The following is a 16,210-nucleotide window of genomic DNA, read 5'->3' as shown; positions in this document are numbered from 1 at the left end:
TTAGTATACCAGCATGATAGTCTCAGTGGAGAAGTTGGTCCGGCCGTCGGTCGCTTGACCTACGCAGGCAGTGACGTTAGAGACTTTGGCCCCAGCATGCTACTCGCGCGCAGCCGGGTGATCGCTGCCCCTCTAGCGGCGCTATAAAATACGCCCAGCTAAGTGCAAGGGGAAAGCATCACTGATCAGTAATCTCAAGCTCAGAAACAAGTCAACGATCCATACTCATCCCCTGAACTGCTGCTCCAATGACGACGGCGGTGCGGCGCATGAAGCTGGGCTCGCAGGGGCTGGAGGTCTCGGCGCAGGGCCTGGGCTGCATGGGCATGTCCGGCCGCTACGGCGACCTAAAGCCGGAGGCCGACATGGTGGCGCTCATCCGCCACGCGGTCGACGCCGGCGTCACGCTCCTCGACACCTCCGACGTCTACGGCCCGCACACCAACGAGCTACTCCTCGGCAAGGCGCTGCAAGGGGGAACACGCGGGAAGGTGCAGCTCGCCACCAAGTTTGGCATCACGGGCACCTTCCAGGACGTGCGGGGCGACCCGGCGTACGTCCGCGAGGCCTGCGAGGGCAGCCTCGCCCGCCTCGCCGTCGACTGCATCGACCTCTACTACCAGCACCGCATCGACACCGCCGTGCCAATCGAGGCCACGGTCAGTTATTTCCTGCACCAATTCTTGTTCAGCACAGCGTGACTATTGATGGAGAACAGGAGAAGCCGTCTTTATTCATCTCCGTAAATTCGTTCTGTAGATGGGTGAGCTGAAGAAGCTAGTCCAAGAAGGGAAGATAAAGTACATCGGCCTATCTGAAGCATCGGCGTCGACCATCAGGAGGGCACACGCGGTTCACCCCATTACCGCTGTCCAGCTTGAGTGGTCTCTGTGGTCAAGAGACGTCGAGAAAGATGTCATCCCGACCTGCCGGTATGTATCTGCAGTTCTGCACTAGCTAATCGACTGCAACATTCTGCGTTTCCAGTTACACAGATCTAAACCACATTGGCACTCAGAGAGAAAACATTGATTTCCAATTCCAACTGTCTTCTGCGAATTTCAGAGAGCTTGGCATCGGAATTGTGGCATACAGTCCATTGGGCAGAGGGTTCTTGTCCAAAGGGCCTAAACTGGTCGAGACACTTCCTGAAGGAGATTTCCGCAAGGTGAATGAGAATCCATGGACCCTTTGCTTCAGTGAACACTTATATATAATCTGAATCTTTTCCTTTCTTCTTCTAACCAAATGGTCAAATGCATTCACTTTCAGAGTTTACCCCGATTCCAACCTGAGAATATGGAGAAGAATGCCGCCATATTTGAGCGCGTAAGCGCCATGGCTGCCACGAAAGGATGCACGGCGTCGCAGCTCGCGCTGGCCTGGGTGCACCACCAGGGGAGCGACGTCTGCCCCATTCCCGGCACCACCAGAGTAGAGAACTTCAGCCAGAACGTGGCTGCGCTGTCAGTGAAGCTCACACCCGAGGAGATGGCTGAGCTCGAGTCTTTCGCCTCCGTGGACGCCGTCCAGGGTGACCGGTACCACGGCAACTATCTCAAGACCTGGAAGGACTCCGAGACCCCGCCCATGTCATCATGGAAAGCTACTTAAGTGTTCCAAATACATAGCTGGAAATAATTGATGCAAAATCTTTACATGTTTTCACTTGTAGCAGAAGTCCCCCAATCACTTTTTAAGAGTGCCTATTCTATTCACTACTCTCCGTTCCAAATTAGTTCTGGCAGCTTTGGTTAGATTTAGTCAAGATACATATGTATCTGCACATCTTGGAGGACTCGCCCCCGCGTCGCCCCCTGCGCCGGGCGACTCGGGCGGATCCCCAGCGCCGCCGCCACTACCTCCCCCTCCTCCGATCTCCCTCTTCCCTGCCGCCGCCAGCGCGCGCGTGCGGGCAAAGCTCGTGAAGCTCTCCGCAGCGGCAGGTCCCCCTCTCGCGTCGCGCGCGCGGAGGCGGCGCTGGATCGGCGGCGGTGACGATCGGCCGAAGGCGGGGCTGGTCGGTGGTCAGCATGGTGGGATCCAGGGTAGGATCCGGGGCGGCGGCCTCGGGCGGCTGTTTCTTCGGCGCGTCGCGCCGGCTACCTTGGCAAGGGCTGCGGTGGCTGGTTGATGGTTCGGCGATGCGGCCGGCGGCGGGGGTGATCCCGAAGGTTGCGGATCCGGCTTCCTCGGTGGCGTGGCCATGCCTGGTTGTTGCCGGTGAGTCCTCTGCGCCCCCTCCTTCCGACGGCTCATGTTGGTGGCCTTCTTCGGTTTTGGGGGTGGCGGCGGACGACTGGTCGACGGGTTTGTGGTCGGTGGCGGCCTCCTCTTCCGCCGTTGAGGTCGACCGGCGGGCGGCGGCGAGGGGGCCTGCCGTTCGCCTAATAAAGGTGGCAGTCCTAGGGTTTCTCTTGCGCCAAGTGAAGATCGTTGGAAGCTTCTTCCCACCAAGTTGGCTGGATTGTCGTGTTCCATAAGGTCCTGCCGGCGAAATTCATTGTGCGATCAATGCATGAAGATTGCTGGATTGGGCATTTTCGGTCGGGCGCACCCATATTTTTTATCTGACTGTTTGGTTTCAGAGGAAGCGCTTCGAAGCTCTGCTGGCTGTTAATATCATGGAGCTCATTTTCTTTCCATGTTGCTGGCGGAGAAGGTCATGAAAGCTAAGATCGGTGGAAGAGCAATGGTGGTCGGATCGTGGTGGTGAGATGGAATTGGCTTGGAGATTTGTGACTTCAAGCAGCGGCTTGTATGTGGGGGCGACTGCACAGGAAAAGTTCAGAGTTCTATCTTTCAGGGTGAAAATCCAAGGTCTGGTCTTAATTGGTTGTACCTGGCAATGTTCTTGTTGAAGACATTGTTTTGAGAGGGAGGACTTTCTTCAGGATGAAAACCTAAGATCTATGATCGGGCGACAGACAACGTTTGTGCACTGTTTCCTTCTTGGAGGCGTCGCTTATGGAGATGTTGATCTTCTGGTGTTGTCTTGGTGGTGTCAGTGTTGCTGTTTCAAGTTTATCAATCTTTGTAGCGGGACTTTTCTTTTCTATAATTCTTTTTTTTGCCGTGTGCATCCTCTATGCCATTAGGGCATGATGTTGTTGCAGAGGCTGGGTGTAATTGGTATCTCCACGATATTAATATATGCTCTTTATCGAAAAATCTTCTAGTGTATAGGCTTGCTTATTTTAGAGAAAAGTTGTGACAACTAATTTAAAAAGGAGAGAGTAGTACCAAAACGATTACAAGAGTTAGAGCATCCTAGCCGTTGGAGGCCCCCGGGGCACAATCCGGATGGAAATTGATCCGGATTGGATGTATTTTTGGCATGGGAAGCAACGATTTTCCAGCCGTTTTCCCCCACACGGCCGCCCAGTTTTTGGCTAATCTCACTAACACGCGGGCCAGAGCGCGGAGTTTGCTCCATCCGGAGTCCCCGGCAGCACCCCGGGAAACCGAGGATGACCTGGGGAGTCCGGACGGATTTAGGCCTAAATCCGGATGAAAACGAGAAGTTGGGGACGTGATTGGGCCATTTTTATTCATCCGGATAAAAAAAAGGGGTCATAGGGGCGTTCTTGGGAAGATGGCTGGAGATCTCTTATGGTCCATGTTAGACTCTGCTTTATCATTCGACTAGAAGCGATAGGCTCAAATAAGGAGAATTTCTTTTCAGCTTAGGATGGCATCTCCCAGAAGCAGCCCTCTTTTGGCTTCTCGCGGAAACCCATCTTCTAAACTTGTTTTAGTTAGAAGTTTATAAACAATTTTAGGAAGGGTAATTTCTGAGTTTTAGAAGCTGAAAAGAAGTGGGCCTAAGACGTATTTATCATAACCTGTTCCAAAAAATAAATGCCTCAAATAATTTAGCTTATAGTCGGCATTGCAAATAATGAGTTGGTTTGGAACATGAACCGACTTGAATCGTGTAATATCTGAGTCAAATAATAAATTAGATTCATGGCGTTAGGGTGATTGTTTCCATGATTTACGGTTTTAAGTTTTTCTATTCCATATATAGCTAATTAATTGTACCGTTTATGTTGTGGCATAGTCAGGGTGAAGTAGGGGGAGAGACGACGACAAGAGAGATTGGGATATAAAGCTAGTGAGCGGGGACGATCAATATGTTTTTTTAGGGAAAGGACGACCAATATGTAGGCGAGAGCTAGTGGAGTAAGGGCATCTCTAGCCATCTGATCCATTTCAGACACAAGAAGTGACCCATCTGATTCCTTTGGATTGGATTGTATACAAGGAAAACGGTAGAATGGACCCGTCTGTCCGTTTGTGCCCGAGGCACTCCTAGCAGCACGCTACATTTTCTTTTTTCAACACAATCAACGACTCGTAATGGTGATTAGCGCCATGTCGAGACCTGCCAAGGAGGAGGAGTGGCGCTTGGTGGTCCAAGAGTAAGGCAAGCTGTTCATCGACCTAAACACTGATCGGGAGTAGTGAGCCGCTGCCCGCAACACCACCTCAACTATAGGCCCCGGTGAGCTATCCGGAGCCGTATTTTGGTAATTAGGATGCCATGGAAGCAAATTGAATAGACCAGGAGCGGATTTTGTATGTAGATAACTGAATGTATGATCTGTTTGGTTGATTATATAAGCAAATTAACATTTGATTTAATCCAAACAAGTGATTGACGTAGCATGATCACATTTTTACCCTCTATTTATGCATTTGTGACATTAATTACCCCATTGAGTACAAAATTGTCTAGATTGCGCATTCTAGAATATTTGGATCCTTGTTTTCTAATGTGTATGCATTGGGCAAGGTGTGAGGTGATAACCGGCACTCAATAATATCGGTACTAGGACGGAGAGTGTAACAATTGGAAAAGAGAAGTCTAGATATAATTGTCGACAACGCTGTCCGATCTTTACAAATTCTAGGGCACCATATCGATGAAACACGCTTATCCTATCTATCAAAAACAAGGAAAATGCTAAACTCGGGTAAAACCATATTTACAGTGTCCTAGATGTGCTATTTTTTGTAAAAGTTCCACTAAATGGGGTAATTACTATCACAAATGCATAAATAGAGGGTAAAAAGTGGAATTCACTCTAAAACTAATAGAGTAGATGAATATATAGCATCTAAATAAGACAAAACCTATCACATCTACTCCAAACACCAAAACTAGAAACTCTAGCAAGATCAGAGAGAGAAAGAGAGAGAGAGAGAGAGAGAGAGAGAGAGAGAGAGAGAGAGAGAGAGAGAGAGAGAGAGAGAGAGAGAGAGAAGAATCACATATGGTACAGCTTGAGCAGTAGTAGCGTTAGCGCTGGCAGCAGCAGTGGCATTGTTGTCTTCTATGTTGAGTTTGCGGAAGAGGTTCTCGGCGTTCGGGAAGAAGTCGCCTTTGGAAAACTCGTCGTCGGACGACAACGTGTTGCCAATATTCGCGCGTAAGAACTCTCCAAAAACCTATTCGACCCTCACATGTATATGTTTACAAGAGGTGTGGTTTCGAAGGCATATACTGTCTCGTCAATCGGTGCACACCAAAGGACGAGAGGAGGAACACAATGGCGGCAACACAAGGTTCTAGAAGAACATTGTCACATATGTCGAGTACAAGCTAGTGTTCACGTCCAAGTTTATATAGTGCAGTTTGGGAAGATCATGGGGCGCATCCCGTATCTGAGTCGGTACAGCCATGATCCAGAAAATCCGGACCGAAACGACCGTGTTAATACGTCCGTTAATGACTTGATTAATAACACGATTAATTTCCTGAACAGAAAAAATATAAACTCGGCTCGGCGAGATTTCCGCAACCCACGGTGTATCGTGACGAGGCGAGGCGGGCAGCGGAGGAGGAGGAAGACTGCGCGAGGGCTCTCTTTCTCTCTCATCACTTACTTACAACTTACAATGGCTACAACAGGCCCTCCTGGTAAGCCCTTTTTCGGTAGTGGAGATAGATGATGAAAAACCCCATAAAGACCAACTTTATCGTGATCCCCACCTTGCTCACCACGACTGTATTTCTTTTATATGTGATTGTAGGATGTATTCGTGTAATAACTTTGTCTCTGTAACACCGCGGGTCTGTTATCCCTGGAACCTCTATAGGGTATCTAGATTAGCCCCATAGATCAACATATGTCTTTTCTGCGCACTTATCCTCACTCGTGCGCATCTAGGAAGAACTTCCCGGTCGGTCACCCATCGTCAAATCACTCCAGGCCAATAACGCTTAAGGTCGAAGTTCTTTGGAGATGGTCTTCGAGAATAGAAGTTGCAACTTGTTGATATGAGTATCCTATCAGTCATGTTGAGCCCTGGGTCAGTATGTCATATTCATAACCCCTTAGATGATCGACGCCCTCGTCGATCAGCCCCAAGCTAGGAACGTCCCCTCTTGGCACATGTCCATGTGTCCAGTGCCGGAACATGTACCACGACGGGGTACATATCCGCTCCCCTGACCCGCACACGCCCATATTACCGCGAAGGTCGGTTCTGATACTAAATGTAACACCTCGACCAAGCCTACCCCTGACAGCTCTCTAGGATATCTAGACTAGTCCCATAGACCAACACATGTTTTTTTTGCGTAATTTGTCCTCACTCGTGCGCACCCGGGAAGGACGCTTAGCCTCGGACTTCTTTGGAGATGAACTTTCGAAGAAAAAAGTTGCAATTTATTGATATGACTATCATATTAATCTTGTTGAGCCCTGGCCAGGACGTCACAGTCTATTGGATGATCTACTTCCGTTCTACCATGCTGAACCAATAATTAGGCCATTTAATTATTTATATACTGACTATATATTGATACAGTAAATTAGAGATTGTATATATGTATTTGCCCACTCCTATATTTGTATAATGCTTATGTATTGATGCTATATAAATCTGTATATTATACCTATATAAATAAGTATAAACTTCAAAAGAAAATCTAGAAATAATATCAGTGACACACCAGCTATTGTACCGCCGGTGCACCATCCGCACCACGCAAGTGCGCTAGCAGTAACAGGCTACCGTTGGCGCACCAGCAGTTGACGGAAGCCTGCTACCACTGGTGTGGTAGCACTTGCGCGCACTTGTGCACCGGCAGTAGACTTATTTAGTCCTCCGACGGTAACATTTTCCCTACTAATGTATAAGATATATTTACAAAAAAAATATCACAAGAAATTTTAGATATTATATTTTATAATGATTTAATTTTTGTTATATTTATAGTTTATATTTACATAGATTAAACTGACGGTCTAGGTACACAGGTAAGACTAATAAATCGATATGGAAGGAGTACAGTACATAGTATTCATTAATAGAAGAAGTTTTAATGAAATCGGTCAGTTCTTTGGGTTTCAATGGGAGAGATAAATTTTACAGATTTCAATTACATTTGTGGGGAATTGAGTATTGACATCTGAGATAATATGGCATATTCAGATAACTTGTCAGATAAAGCCATAAATGACAAATTAATTAACAAACAGAAGCAGGGCATCCGTACATGCGGGAATACTCATAGTTACAAAGCAATATCATATCATGAACTCAGATTATGGTGGTCTGGTCACCGATTACGATCAGGAGTGCACCGGTATGGACAAGTTGTTTGCGACGCATCCCATCCTGAAGATCTTGACGAAGGAGCTCCAGATTCTGAGCTCCTGGTGCACCATGATGGGCGTCCCGTCTTTGACGCAGTGGTCGTACTTGTCCAGCACCGACACGATATAGCTGAACTCCGGCCGCCTCGCCGGGTTCGCCGACCAACACCTCTTGATTAGGTTGTTCAGCAACGGCGGGCACGAGCTCGACAGCGGCGGCCTCAGATTCTGATATATCGATCATCAAAAATTACAGGTATAAAGTGTCAGATTTCAGAGCGACAACAAACACAGCGCGTACGGAACAGAGAGACGAACGGAATGTATCGAACGAACCTTCTCTGAGGCGGCGTAGGCGGCCTGGACGGGTGTCATGCCCTGGAAGGGGAGGAGGCATGTGGTGAGCTCCCAGAGCACGATGCCGAAGCTGTACACGTCCACCTTGCGCGTGTAAGGCTTCTCCTTGATCATCTCTGGCGCCATCCATCGGTAGGTGCCCTTGTTGCCCTTGGTGGCCTGGCAGCGCGTCTCCAGGCAGGAGGTGCCGAAGTCGGCCACCTTGACCCTCATCTCGTCATTGAGCAGCAGGTTCTGCGACTTGAGGTCGCGGTGCATCACCCCCTGCGCGTGCAGGTACTCCATGCCGCGCGAGATGTCCAGCGCCAGCTTCAGGATCGTCTCCGGCGACAGCGAGTAGGGGTCCTTCTTGTTCAGGTACATCCGCAGCGTGCCCTGCGACATGTACTCCGTGATGATGCAGTACACGGGGGGCTTCTTGCACGCCGCGATGAACTGCACGATGTTGGGGTGGTAGAGCCGGGACAGGAACGCCACCTCCGAGTTGAACTGCTCCTCCAGCTCGGCCCGCCGGACCTCGTCGCGTTCCGGGATGCGCACCATCTTCACAGCCACCGCGCGCTGCTTGTAGATGCCGCGGTAGATGCGGCTGTTGGCGCCCGCCGCGAACTTGTTGCCGATGAAGAGGTGGGACAGGTCCGCCATCCACTCCTCCCGCCGCCCGCTGTTGCCACCGGACGAGGAGGACGAGGGAGCCATGGCTGTGTCCAGCAGCATCGACCACGACTCCATGCTGTCCCACCGCTTCTTCTCCATGTCGTCCGCCTCCGACGGCCACGGGTTCTTGCCCGACGTCGACGGCGAGGAGGCGAACAAGCTCGACGCGAACAGCCGCCGAGGCGAGGACGACGACGCCGCGCCGCCGCTCTGGCTCGCGTCACCGGCCGGCCGCGGCTGCCGGAAGCAGGAAAGCATCGATGAGCAAGATCAAGAATCGCACCAACACGTCGTGCCAGTGCCAGGGATTCGTCGGCGACGGAGCGACACCACGCCGGGAGAACGCCGCGCCACGAACATTGCTTGACGTAGCGTCGATACTTATGAGTTATGGCAGGGTCCGAAGAAAAGTATCCGTGCCCATGAGTGAAAACTCCATGGCATGCTATATACGGCCTACCGTCTAAGCTACCTTATCCCAATCATGCAGCTACCGACATGTAGCTAGGTAGCTAGCTAGATGATGTTTCCTGAAAGACACAAATGGCAAAAACTAAAGACGATCGAGCGCACGCATTCTTCTTGCTTCTTCTTCCTCCTCGTTCTCTTGCAGTAGTAGTAGTTTAGACGCTGGCCGGTGCTGCTGCCACTGAACTCTGAAGATAAGCCATGGATGGATGGAAAGATTAAAGGCGCTCAAGGATGTCTCGTGAAGAAGCAGTTCAGCAAAAGAGCCACTTTTCTTGTCACTCTCCCGGCCCAGTTGCATGCAATATTGGTAGCTAGGCCGCATGCACGAACACTCCGTCGCGTTCTCTCGTCAGCCTAGTTTCCAGGACATGAGGGATGAGGCATGCACCTACAATATCTGTAAAAGAGAAAGAGGGGAGACGGAAAAGGTTCGTATGACATGACAAGCAGTGAGATGGATATTTAGGAGGAAAAAGGAGTGGTGTCTGAAAGTTACAGATGCATCAGGGGCTGCGTACTTTAACGCTTTGATCCACCTTGTCAGATGGGAGGCGTTTTTGTAGTGGTCTGAACGGGTGATCGGCCGGCCGCCGCCAGCCAGTCTATACCTTGTATGACATCACCAGCTGCGTCATTTCTTCCCGGAAAGCAACAGCAGCGCGCGAGGAAGAAGAGGGGAAATGTGAGTGATATCTGAAGTTTCAGTGACCAAACTTTCTGTAGCTGGGCCGATTTTCTATCAGTTCATGGTAAGATCTCCTTCTCAACAGACTGAGGCCCATTACAGTGTTACAGTGATGTAGTATGTGGCCCAAAGAGTCTCCCAAGGATCGGCTCCAAATTTCTGTGCAAATTAGGCATGTTCATGTGCGACCCAGAGGAATGGAACCTGGGTACGCACGCACCCATTTACGAAAAATTCAAAAAAATGCTATTTAAAAGTTTCTAAAAAATATGAAGTAAAATTTTGCATGTACATATTATGTTGATACTTACTCGTGTGAGTTTTCACGAAAAAATACCATTGTGTGTGGCCTGTATAAAAATGACAAAATGTCCAAATGAGAATAGTGAACAGGAATTTGTACTATTCACAGGAATAGGAATTTGCATTTTGTCATTTTTGTGTAGGTCACACACAATGGTATTTTTCCGTGAAAACACACATGAGTAAGTATCAACATAATATCTACATGCAAAAATTTACTTCACATGTTTTGGAAACTTTTAAATAGCATTTTTTTAAACTTTTCGTAAATGGGTGCGCGTGCACCCAGGTTCCATTCACCATTTTCGTGTTCATGTGCCTTTATAAAATCTAATCTAATCAATCATTGCACCTTGGCGGTATCAAAGCGGCTCCATCGGCTAACCATTTGTTATTTGTGGATGACAGTCTGTTGTTTTCTAAGGGGAGTAGTCAGGAAGCGGAAGCGGTGTCGAACTTGTTGGAATCCTATTGTCAAGCAGAGGATAAACAAGGATAAGTCTTCGATTTTCTTTAGTAAAGGGTACCCTCAATTGAGGAGAGATGAGGCGAATTTTTTTTGAACATCTCTATTGAGTCCCTGAATGAGAGATATATGGGAATGCCAACATATGTTGGACTGTTGGAGTTTCAAAATATGACATGTTTAAGTTCTTAAAGGATCGGTTCTAGAGCAACGTGAAAAGATGGTTGGAGAAAATCCTCTTGACGGGTGGTAAGGATGTGCTTATTAAATACTCCCTCCGTTCTGATTTAGTCTACATCCTAGAAAAAATAAGATAAACTAGTATTGCATTTATTAGTACTACTTAGATATGTGAACAACCAATACAAGCTACATTGAAAATAACAACGTCCAATGAAGATAGCAAAACCACTTTGTTTTTAGTGTTGTTGTTGACTAAAAGCTAGAATGTAGAGTATTTGAGAACAAATTTTGGGGCTAGAATGTAGACTATTTCAGAACGGAGGGGGTATGTTCCGCAAGCAATCCCTGTGTTTTTTATGGCATGTTTCATATTGTCAAGGGGACTGTGTGAACATATTAATTCACTTACAAGACAGTTAGGGTTGGGAAGCTCTCGGGGGAAAAGGAAAGAAAATTGGGTTTCTTGAAAAGTGATGACGCTGCCTAAATTTCTTGGAGGATTGAGGTTCGGGGATCTGGAACTCTTTAATTTAGCGCTTGTGTCACGACAAGCGTGGGAATTCTTAATGAGCCTAAATCGTTGAGTGGAAAAATACTAGTCGATGGGTCTTAGTCCAAGGTTTATCAAGAGGATTGGTGACGGGTAATCAACAAATATTTGGACAGTGAATTGGTTGCCACACAATACCAATATAAGCCCAATTACTTCACTAAAACAACAACCTTCTCAGAAAAGTTTTAGAACTTATTGACCCTACATCTTCAAGCTAGAGGTCAAACCTGATTCGCGAGACCTTTTTACAAATGGACGGTCTCGGTTATACTAAATATTCCATTGTGTACAAGAATACAAACTGACTCGTGGGCATGGCATTTCGATTGAAAGGGTAACTTCCTAGTTAGATCTGCTTACCGGATGCTAGTCAATAAGGCAGGAACTGCCGAATCAGCCGTGTATATGGAGCCTAGCCCGTTGTCGTGGAAATGTGCAACGCTCGTGTAACTATTGCACGCGTGGCGAAGTGCGGGAGATGCCTCAACTACCCCCGTGCGCCGGTCTCCACTCCAGTCACCACCATGTCTCTCTCCCTCACTCGCTCACTCACTCATGTGGGCTCAAAGTCTTTTGGGCTCATTTGAGCCGATACACCGAATTACTCATGTGGGCTCAATTCTTTCCCATTCCAATGGGCCCAAACCAGACTAATGGGCTCCCAGCCCATTCGGAAAAGGACGAGCAGTACCGAACATTTGTCGCTCCGGCCGGGAAGCAGGAGGAATCGCAATTCCGAAGCAGGATCCCTTCGCTTGGTCGCTCTACACCGCTGAAATCCCTCTACCCGGGCTTGCTGCACCCTTCCCGGCTCCCTATCTTTGCCGCCGCCCGCCGCCGAGTGCCCCTGCTCCGGCTGTCCACTGCCGCCGATTCTCCCCCGCCGCTCACCCCTTTAAGGTACGCGTACGCCCTCGTGTCATGGCGGATCTGCTCTTTGTAGATCCATTCCCCTTCCGTTGGATCCTCGGAATACGTGGTTTGGCCTAGAGATCGAAATCTGAAACATTTTGGCGGCTCGATTTGGTGCGCGCGTCAGGTTAAAACAAAGATTTAGTGCGCCCGCTAGGTTTGAACCGTGAATTGCTGCCTAAAGAGCTGCTCAGCTGAAACCTCTTCCTAGACATGGTGAGTGGGCATTTAATCAGTCTATTTGCTCATCAGTCGTTCACCTCTTCGCTTTTTTATGCATATCGGAGCAAATATATCACGCTGCTCAATAACTCAATAAGCAATTTCCAGTAGCTTCTGACAAAAAAAAGAACCAATTATCTGCAGTTCAAACATCGAGTTGTTCATTCTTTCTCTTCTGAACAGAGACAGCTTTGTAGATCAATAAATTATGTCGTTATGACCTAGTAGCAGCGTACCCAACTCGCAGGAACAAAGGCTACATTTTACATACCATAAATTCTTGCAGACGGCAACCTTTTTATGCACAAACAACTAGCCCTATGGTGGAGAAATTAAAAGAAAAATGGTAGTTAGATTTCTGTAGTCTCTTTTTCTGCGATTGGTAGCAATAGGAGGATTTGGAGAGTTCTGGTTAAACTTTGGTGTTTCATTGGGATATTCATGTAACATTAGTGGATGCCATTTTAGCTGTTTTGGCTATAATAATCAGTTGCATCTTTTTTACAGCGGCTTTCATTAGCACCTAGAATAGCACTTTATTGCACTCCTCAACCTAGATTCTTCCTTGTCTCATATGATTTTCCCTCTTATCTATTCTCCGTGATCAGAAATAATTCAAATGGCAACCAGTGGATCATCTGGCAAGACTCAGGAAAATAGGTCAAAAGGAAAGTGGAAGACAACGAAAGATCTCAAGCCCAACTTCTGCAGTAACCAACATGGAAATCGATCCGAAGACGGTACAAGAAAGCATATCACATGCTATTGCTGTGGGTATCCAGGCCACTTTACGCAAGAGTGCCCTCGATGGAATGGTTCGCTCACTGCCCCGCTAGGGTTTTCAGATGGCAGGCAAGATGGTAGAAGAATGCACATCACATGCAATTGCTGTGGATATCCAGGTCACTTTACGCAAGAGTGCCCTCGATGGAATGGTCCACTCACTGCCCCGCTAGGGAGTTCAGATGGCAGGCAAGAAACTCAATATTCTCTTACACTAAACTCGTACCAACAAAATATAGAAAGTAGATATTGTCAGGACCAAAAGGATGGGATAATCACCTGTCTGGTTTGTGGCGAGGAAGGACATTACACTTGTGACTGCCCTATGAAGAATCAGGAGCGCAAAGTCATTTGCACTCTCTGTAGCAAAAAAGGCCATTGTTATTTGTGGTGTTGCCAGCAGAACAAGTCTGAGAATCTGGCTTGCACCCGCTGTGGAGAAATAGGGCATAGTGCTAGTACAAATGGTCTCAGTTGTTCAAGTTGTGACGAACATCATCCGCATGGAGAGTGTCGAATGAGTGAGGTTACATGCTTTATTTGTGATTCTCGGGATCATTATCTTGCTCAGTGCCCCTTGAATTCAGCGTTGACTGCAGTGTGTAAGGATCAGAGAGAGAACTTACAAGCTGCTCTGCAACTTGCACTATCAAAACAAGGCAACTCATTATCTACACCTGCCAAGCCATCTGTAGAATCACAAGTATGCAAACCTAGTTTTGCTAAAAAATCAGCAGGAAAAAAGCCAAAATCACGTAAATGTTACAGCTGCGGTGAGGGAGGCCACTTTGCCAATGGTTGCATCTCAATATCAAAAGTACCGACCCCCAGCAAGTCAAATCCTGAAGTTAGAACAGGAAACACGACAACACGAGTGTTAAAAACGATATGCTTGAAATGCAATGAAGAAGGTCACCATGGCAATCATTGTCCTCAGAAGTCCGGAGTTACATCTACCAACCTGTCCAGAGAGTTAGAAGAGAGCAGCACAATACCTACATCTTCCAACTTGTGCAAAGAATTAAAAGAACAGGACCCTCCCACTGCTGAACATTCATCAGAAATGAAGCCGGTATTGTCGGTTGGATGTTTTATCTGTAGTGAGGAAGGGCACCGGGCCTTTAGTTGTCCCTTAAGACATCCAGCATTGACCCCTGACGAGTCTAGTCCTTTGGTTACAGCAGACAACATACCAGCACGATTGTTGATATGCTACAGTTGCGGTGAAGAAGGCCACAAATCCAATCAATGCTCTCAGAAGCGCCAGAAGCGTTAAGACTTCCGCACTAGGAGCAGTTGGTAAAGCAATATGTTGTACCCATAATGGGTACATATTTTGTTACATTTTTAATCAAGCTGAGAAGCAGCTGGAAAAAAGAGAGCTTGTCTCTCAGATACAACCAAGGAATCTCGGAAGATACTCACCAACCTGAGCCAGACCTCCGCCTCTTGATGTCCAGGCCGCAAAATAGTTTGCTTCATAGCACAGAATAGAACCTTTCATAGACACAACTGTTATCTAGTTGTGTGTTTTCTATATCTGTCATTGAATTATAGATATTCATATTTGTACCGAATTGAGTGAACTTCCAACAGTAACATCCAGTCTGTATATGATATGATTCATATCGTATGCATTCTCTGTTCGGAGGTATGGGAAAGAAAGCGGGAAGTGCAGTATCTGATTCGTTTCCCACCCCTATCAGTAAGCAATAGTGTTTTATATTTTGTGCAGTTCAAATAAATTTTGACTTTGCACTACCTGTTGCGCAATCATATCAGTTTATCATTTTAATGATATCCGAGTGTTGTATATATTGTTTCTATGTCTGGTTGCATACCATGCTACCTTGTTTTGTATGGCCAAATTGTTCTGGTTGCCAAAAATGGCCCTCAAGAGTCAAGTAGTTAAAGTAGCATTGTTTATAATTCTTTAGCAATCATATAACAGAGAACCTTGTGCATATGTATTGCTCGTAATGTACTCCAAACTTTGAATTGTTATGATGGATTGATAATGGCAAAGGTCCTACATTAATTTTGGTCTATGGTGATCATTATTTCACAACCTATGTGTTCATGCATGTATGTTGAGGAAATTGATGTTTTGTTAATTGTTAACATCTGGAAACATGATAATAGACATCTATTTACATCTTTATTTTTCTGATGAGCTTGCACCCTGGTTGCAGTTAGGTTGAAAGGATGAGGAAAGGACTACACCCTCAGATGCAGTGGATCTCATATGTGACGCAGAGTGGCAGGCTGATCAACGTCATGATGACCAAGGTGAACCATACCGGCAAAGTGTACCACATGAGGGCAAAGCGGCAGATGGCTCAAAGCCTGGGACAGATCGCAAAGTTCAAACGCCGCTATGAGCAGGAAGCGGAGGAGAACAAGGACAACAAGTAGGGTGCTGTTAGCCTTGAGCAGATTTGTTTACTGCGTCTGGTTTTAGCTAGTGAGCTTCGTTAATGGAAGTTCTCTTGGTTAATTTGAGCTATTCTTCTATCTCAGGGACAATTCGGTTTAACCTCTGCTCGTTTTAAGTTGTGCTTTTGCATTTTGGGTCGAGCTTCCTTTGTTACTCTCTTTTGCTTGAATTCTCGAAAGAGAAGTGAAACCAATTATCATCATGATGCTATTTCTGATTGGTTTGGCTGTGTGAGTTGTGAAGGAGATTTAGGATGATTACTTGCTGTGCTCGCCCAGGTGCTCATGGGCTCTGCCTCGACCAGCAGGTGCTCGCCAAGGTTGCTCGCCCCGCATCTTCCTCGCAGTGACGGAGCTGCACTATGATTGTGTGGTCAATTGAAACCACAAAAAATGGTGTGCAAAGAAATTTAGCTATGGATATACCAAAATTGACCCCATAATACTTTTTGACATCACTGCAGATGTTTTTAAACTTTGACAATGCTAGTTGGTAGTCCCAACTCCGGCATTGCTTCCTCGACCAGCAGGTGCACGCCTAGGTGCTCCTGGTATATTCCTCGACCAGCAGC

At 47.1% G+C, this 16,210-nt stretch overlaps 3 protein-coding genes across 6 annotated transcripts; 2 read left to right on the top strand and 1 right to left on the bottom strand.

Moving 5' to 3' along the window:
• The first annotated feature begins 245 nt into the window (after positions 1-245).
• On the top strand, positions 246-1,701 carry LOC124684267 (probable aldo-keto reductase 3). Its single transcript, XM_047218615.1, has 4 exons — positions 246-659; positions 760-932; positions 1,066-1,168; positions 1,273-1,701. The coding sequence occupies exons 1-4, from the start codon at positions 249-251 to the stop codon at positions 1,612-1,614; spliced, it is 1,029 nt and encodes a 342-aa protein (XP_047074571.1). The 5' UTR covers positions 246-248; the 3' UTR covers positions 1,615-1,701.
• A 5,658-nt stretch (positions 1,702-7,359) lies between these two features.
• LOC124684266 (serine/threonine/tyrosine-protein kinase HT1-like) lies at positions 7,360-9,247 on the bottom strand. Its single transcript, XM_047218614.1, has 2 exons — positions 7,947-9,247; positions 7,360-7,838 (listed from the first exon to the last, which is right to left on the bottom strand). Exons 1-2 carry the CDS (start codon positions 8,880-8,882, stop codon positions 7,587-7,589), a joined length of 1,188 nt encoding a protein of 395 aa, XP_047074570.1. The 5' UTR covers positions 8,883-9,247; the 3' UTR covers positions 7,360-7,586.
• Positions 9,248-12,070: 2,823 nt separating this feature from the next.
• LOC124698371 (DNA-binding protein HEXBP-like) lies at positions 12,071-15,835 on the top strand. 4 transcript variants are annotated; one of them, XM_047230868.1, is made up of 3 exons: positions 12,071-12,185; positions 13,028-13,391; positions 15,395-15,835. In XM_047230868.1, the coding sequence occupies exon 3, from the start codon at positions 15,408-15,410 to the stop codon at positions 15,615-15,617; it is 210 nt and encodes a 69-aa protein (XP_047086824.1). In that variant the 5' UTR covers positions 12,071-12,185; positions 13,028-13,391; positions 15,395-15,407; the 3' UTR covers positions 15,618-15,835. The 4 variants fall into 4 exon arrangements, with proteins under 4 accessions (XP_047086824.1, XP_047086819.1, XP_047086812.1 ...); XM_047230863.1 differs by lacking the exon at positions 13,028-13,391; XM_047230856.1 differs by lacking the exon at positions 15,395-15,835 and having other exon boundaries at positions 13,028-14,680.
• The last annotated feature ends 375 nt before the right edge of the window (positions 15,836-16,210 follow it).

Source organism: Lolium rigidum, chromosome 1, assembly GCF_022539505.1.
Source record: "Lolium rigidum isolate FL_2022 chromosome 1, APGP_CSIRO_Lrig_0.1, whole genome shotgun sequence".
Taxonomy (NCBI): Eukaryota; Viridiplantae; Streptophyta; class Magnoliopsida; order Poales; family Poaceae; genus Lolium; species Lolium rigidum.
The sequence above is the reverse complement of the archived record's forward strand: the minus strand, read 5'-3'. Positions and strand labels throughout refer to the sequence as shown.

Excerpts from the sequence above, each read along its gene's own strand:
- LOC124684266 (XM_047218614.1), bottom strand. The coding sequence starts at position 8,882 with ATGCTTTCCTGCTTCCGGCAGCCGCGGCCGGCCGGTGACGCGAGCCAG. Across the intron at positions 7,839-7,946 it reads CCTACGCCGCCTCAGAGAAG|AATCTGAGGCCGCCGCTGTC; the intron begins GTTCGTTCGATA and ends TCGATATATCAG.
- LOC124698371 (XM_047230856.1), top strand. The coding sequence starts at position 13,039 with ATGGCAACCAGTGGATCATCTGGCAAGACTCAGGAAAATAGGTCAAAA.
- LOC124684267 (XM_047218615.1), top strand. The coding sequence starts at position 249 with ATGACGACGGCGGTGCGGCGCATGAAGCTGGGCTCGCAGGGGCTGGAG. Across the intron at positions 660-759 it reads CCGTGCCAATCGAGGCCACG|ATGGGTGAGCTGAAGAAGCT; the intron begins GTCAGTTATTTC and ends TTCGTTCTGTAG. Across the intron at positions 1,169-1,272 it reads CTGAAGGAGATTTCCGCAAG|AGTTTACCCCGATTCCAACC; the intron begins GTGAATGAGAAT and ends ATTCACTTTCAG.